This window comes from Otolemur garnettii, unplaced genomic scaffold, assembly GCF_000181295.1.
Source record: "Otolemur garnettii isolate 467f Iridium unplaced genomic scaffold, OtoGar3 scaffold00025, whole genome shotgun sequence".
Lineage (NCBI taxonomy): Eukaryota > Metazoa > Chordata > Mammalia > Primates > Galagidae > Otolemur > Otolemur garnettii.
This window is the reverse complement of record NW_003852420.1, coordinates 1,348,504-1,353,896: the sequence shown is the minus strand read 5'-3', so window position 1 is coordinate 1,353,896 and position 5,393 is coordinate 1,348,504. Positions and strand designations below refer to the sequence as shown.

The following is a 5,393-nucleotide window of genomic DNA, read 5'->3' as shown; positions in this document are numbered from 1 at the left end:
TACTTACTATACAAGTCTAAGTCGTCATGTTTTCCTAAGTACACATTTCCCCCCTAACTTGGATGTACATTTACATTATTGTTTTTGTAAAGTCATTTATTCTTAAAGCTTTGATGGTGGTTTTAACAATAGACTTCACATTCATTTTATGCGAGCTGATGTCCTCAGTTCAGAAGATATACTTAACTTTCTTAAGAATATCTAATAAAAATGGAGATATGCAGCAAGTCTGATATTGCCCATTACTTCACACATTTTGATTTATTGAATACCACTAGGATAATACAAATTTAATAATTGGAACATTATTTCATAGCTATTTTTTGAAATTTAATTTTTCTCATTCAGCCAGTTTTTTTTACATTTCATTAATACCAAAGTGAAAAATGGCCTGTGCTTATTTATACTACAAGGATCTCATGTGAACGCACTCCTGATTGTTCAACACAGCAAGAAAATTCACTTTCACAGTCAACAAGTCATCTTACTCAGTAGAACACAAAGTAAATGGTTTATAACTTCAATATTTGCAAGGAAAATACAGTACAAATTACTAAAAAATACTAAAATATAGAATTGTGTTCAGGCATCTCTACTACATCAATCGCAGCAGTAACCTGAAATTTGAAACTTTTAATAAAAAGTTCTTAAATATAAATTATATGGCAAATGTACAGTACATTGCTTTTTTCAGAATCTTTTTCCAGTGTTTTGCAGTAGAAGAGGGTTCCTACCATTACCTTCTTTAGGTTTAAAACACCTGAAACACAGTCTGCTGCAAGTCCTCCAGCATCATGAGTGTGAGTGATCTGAGTCTGGAATGCCACTGTCTCTGTAGCTTCGGTTACTACTGCTTTCACTGTGATTGTTTTTGTACAGATTCATTCCATTAGGAGGATATATGGTGTGTATTACAAACTCCTCCTTTGAGATGGGTTCATTGCTTATTGGTAACATCTGAAAAGAAGTCTCCCTGATTTCCAGGATAGAGTTGTCCTTCTTAGTGCCAGCTTCTGCATAGTCGTCCTTTCTTCTCCTCCCTTTGCTGTATGCACAGTTCCTTGAGAAGAGTGATCCATTCCTGTGAACATACCAACACACTAAAGCAAGAAGGGCAATGGTCACCAGGGCCACAGCCCCACCAATAATGGCAGCCAAAGGTAAATTGGGGTTTTTGTAAGGTTCTTTCTCTTGCTCTCGATTGAGGATGGTTGTAGGGTTGTACATTCGAAGGGGTGCAGTTTCAGTCTCAGTACAAACGGGAGCTTCATCAAATAGGTAGAGGTTACTGGTTTCCATGGGAACCAGGCACACTCTGTAGGGTGAATCAGGCTCCAGGGCTGTGACTAAGTATTCACTGCGTTCCCCTGTTACAATTGTTTCTGTTATAGATCCAAATGCTGGGCTATGGCCCAGTTTAAGCCAACTAAGTCTTAAAGCCGTCATGGGTTGAGCAAGTTTCCAAGAGATATGAATTGTGTCAGAGGTGACAGACTTCACAGTAATTGTAATTGTTTTTTTTGAGGGACTCCCTGTGGTTCGCTGATCCTTAGTCAGCTTGGGGTTCTTAATGTCTGGTAGTTTGGTCACTGGAGCTGGCCACTGTCCTTGGGCAGGATTCACTGTATTGGGCATTGCAGTGGTTATCTGAATAGTGCTCACAATCCCACTGTCTTTACAATCAAACAGTTCTGCATTGAGGTCCTTGATAGCCATCCCACGAACTTTTTCTGGGGCTTGACACATAAGCCCACGCACATTGACCTTCACAGGTAGTGACCGTAACCAGTCACGTACCCATTTCATCTTGCACCCACAATACCAGGGGTTGTTGCGAAGAATCAGTTGGGTTATATTGTCCAAATCATTGAAGACACCCTGAGGTAAATTACTTAGGTTATTATTGGACATATCCAGTCGATACAGCTGCCTTAGGTAGGAAAAGGCATTTGGGGGCACCTGATTAATGTGGTTATCTTGAAGATAAAGCTTCCTCAGGTTTGTGCCTGGAAGGTTTACTGGTGCAGCAGTCAGGGAATTCCTCACCAATGACAGTTCTGTTAAGTTAACTAGGTTGAAGAAAACTTTGTCACCTAAACCATGATTGTTCAACAGGTTTCCATCTAAAACCAGGCGTTTTAGGCTAGTGAGACCTTGAAGAGATGGTGAAGAAATAGTAGATATTCGATTATCATCCAAACGTAGTTCCTCTATAGTCCTGGGCAAGCCCCAGGGAATTGTGCTAAGGTGGTTACGGGACAGGAAAAGCAGTCGGAGATAGTTGCTGTCTCGGAATGCTCCCTCTTCAATGCTAACAGCCGAGACAGAGTTGTCATCTAAGTGTAATTCTTCCAGATATGGAATTTTTGAAAGTGAATCATAAGTGATAGTCCTTATGTTATTTTCTTGCAAATGTAATTCTTTTACATACTTTGGGAGGTTGGTAGGAAATTCATCTAAACTGTTGTGGTATAGGAATATTCTTTCTACTTTCAGCAAGTTTTTCAAATCTGAAGGAATCCCAGCATTATTTATTTGGTTGTTCTGAAGGTAGAGAGTTGTAGCATCCTCTGGTATTCCTGTTGGAATGGATGTCAGAGAGCGATCGTTACAGTAAATGAAACCTGCATCGCAGCGACACACAGATGGACAGGATTTAGCCATCACTGACAGACTTGCCACTTGAAGGAACAGCCCAATTTTAGTCCCGATGAGGAAGATGCTCCCGGCTGGACTGATCATGGTCAGCAGTGTTGAGGTCTTTATATAAGGTAGCTTCCGTGGCTTTAGAACCCTAAAATTAAGTGAGCAAGAAAACAATCAGGCCATCATATTGAAAATAGTCTTTAAAACAGATGTGCAAACTAAAGCATCTATAATCAATTTTAATATTTTAATTTTTAGGGGGCATGCTTAGGATTTATTGCAAGCTAACAATGAACACAATCATATAATCTCTTTACCTTAACTATTTCTGGCATATAAATTAAAAAGTATCATGTCCTACACCCATTTGATTTTGAAATGTTAAATATAATGAAGTTTTATTGAATAGGCTAAAGCATTTTTATTATACTCATTATCCATCTTATAACCAGTTACTGACCAAGCTAATCAAGTTTGTAATTTTTCTTTAATATTCATAATAATTGACACATGAGAATCTTATTTGTTATATTTAAAGATAATTTTACTCTTCTTAAAAAACAAATTTTTATGTCAATTTCTTATTAAAGGACTGTATAAGCATAGAAATGGGTAGCAAAAAAATCTGTTTTCTTAATTATTCAGAAATAGTTACACATATCTTGAGAGTCTGAAGCTCAGTGAAGTGAATAATTTGCTTTATTAACTTTAAACATTGTTTAAAAGATATTTCTAGCAAGAAAATGAGAAGGACTCTTTCATTTACTTTTGGGAAAGAATTTACATAGCTAATACATCCGGCAAGTTTAGGTGGAAAATTCCATTCCATGTTAAACTATGTCTTTCTTCTCTTTTCCCATTTTGTTGTGTTTCATACTCCATGGTTTAATGACTTTATCCACATTGTTCAAGATTTTCTAAAGGACATGTTTTCATAGTGCATTTATATTTCTTTAAATCAAATTTTAACCTAGAACATGATTCAACTATTCCCATGGCTAGGCAAGTATAGATTTATACTAACCTATTGCATAATTTTTTCTGTACTTTAAAGTGTTAATCTGCCTTTATACTTTTAGGCTTGAAAATAAAATACTTTTAACATTTTCCTACCTTATTGAACGATGTCAGTAAATTTTGCGTGGGTAAATATCCAATGCACATATGTTATTTTCCTGGCGAGGGGCTGGGACTTATAAACTTTTGTTTAGTCCTTGGAAATGTTCTTCACTGTTTATTCAAGTAATCCTATGCTGCTCACACCTCCAGATCAGGCTTGCTGTTGTCAATGAACATTCCAGCTGCAGTTCAGCATGGTGGGCAAGCTCATTAAAGTGGGGGTCAGAAACAATTCAGCTTCCTGTTACTATGTAGGACACATGGCTTCCTATGTATTTTTTTTTTTTTCCTTTCTGATAGTTTCTGTGTGAAGGTTCCTTTTGTGTAGCTTAATTCCCTTAGTGGAAATTGCCCTCTTTGAAATTCTTATTGGCTCTTCTGTGCAATATGGTCAGAGATAGTAACTTCAGATCCTCATGAAGAAAGCCATTCATGATGCTAAGGCCTGTATAGTAATAGGTTTTTCAGGCAGTTACCCCCTACCTTTATTCCCATCCAGGATTATCCAAATATAAACTCTGTACAGTAGCTACATCCTGATGTATGATTACCTGCTGTGAAATAGCTATTTCCAGCTTTTGCTTCTTGTTGCTTTCTCAGAATTTCTGGTGCAGTCACGTTATAAAAGATCAGGTATTGTCTTTTAAGAGGAAAAGGAAACAATTCAAATATTCTTCATGGAAAGAAAAGGAAGCACACTAAATTTCCTTTATATTTCTCTTCCTTAAAATATATTGGGACTGAGCATCTCCTGTGAAAGTAAAAGGTTTTAATGAACTTTTGATAATGAACTTTAACATACTAGAGAAATTTCTTAGAGATTTAACTTTAATTATTTCTTTAAGCAACACATTCTTCATCATAGTAGTTGGTGGAAAGGGATAGGTTGACCTCTATGTTTTCAGGCATCCCATTTTACTATACAAATGAAGTAGGAGCCAAAGTTGAGACTCTCATCAAACAGATAATTTCTAGTGTTAACTGACTGTTGTGTCACTTAAACAGAGAAACAAAGCTTTTTTCAAAAGGCAGTGAGTACCTTCCACGACTTTTGAAATTCAGACCAATTTTTAAAACTTGATTTTTAAATCATAGGCATAAAAATGATAATGTATTTAAAAAGAAGAAAATAAGCATGGTGTCAAGGAGGTGAAAAAATATATAACAAGGTTATTTTTGACAGAAATGCCAAGGTAACTTTTTTGAAATTTCTGAACATGGTTTTATGAAATCACACCATCCACAATTTAAGGAGGTGAAAGCTTTAAAAGCTTTTCTTTTGATTTTCTCAGTGCCTTGTTTGATTCTTTGTACGGGTTTCAATTTTCCCAATTGCAGATGGTGGACACCACCACCTTCCTCTTTAGCGGTTGCCTAAGGACTGCTTGATGACTTAGGACTCTAGGCACTCAGGTGTTCTTGCCCCAAGATGGCATAGAAGTTCAAGTTATATTTCATTTTCTCTGGAGAATACTATTGTAATTTTCTTTAGCACACTGAAATTGAAAAATCTATACTTGGAATAGAAAGGACATTATTATTTCAATCCATCTCCTTATAATGACTATTAGGAAAGCCCCAATATAGGGCATTTCTCTCTAGGTTCAGACATGAAAATGCTAATTTTC

General features: G+C 36.4%; 1 protein-coding gene across 2 annotated transcripts; it reads right to left on the bottom strand.

Annotated features, from left to right (window-relative positions):
• Nucleotides 1-661: 661 nt before the first annotated feature.
• On the bottom strand, nt 662-4,516 carry FLRT3 (fibronectin leucine rich transmembrane protein 3). 2 transcript variants are annotated; one of them, XM_003788005.2, is made up of 2 exons: nt 4,317-4,516; nt 662-2,794 (listed from the first exon to the last, which is right to left on the bottom strand). In XM_003788005.2, exon 2 carries the CDS (start codon nt 2,740-2,742, stop codon nt 793-795), a length of 1,950 nt encoding a protein of 649 aa, XP_003788053.1. In that variant the 5' UTR covers nt 2,743-2,794; nt 4,317-4,516; the 3' UTR covers nt 662-792. The 2 variants fall into 2 exon arrangements, with proteins under 2 accessions (XP_003788053.1, XP_023367948.1); XM_023512180.1 differs by lacking the exon at nt 4,317-4,516 and adding an exon at nt 3,760-3,925.
• Nucleotides 4,517-5,393: the final 877 nt, after the last annotated feature.

What these genes read in the sequence shown, in the direction of transcription:
- FLRT3 (XM_003788005.2), bottom strand. Translation starts at nt 2,742, where the DNA reads ATGATCAGTCCAGCCGGGAGCATCTTCCTCATCGGGACTAAAATTGGG.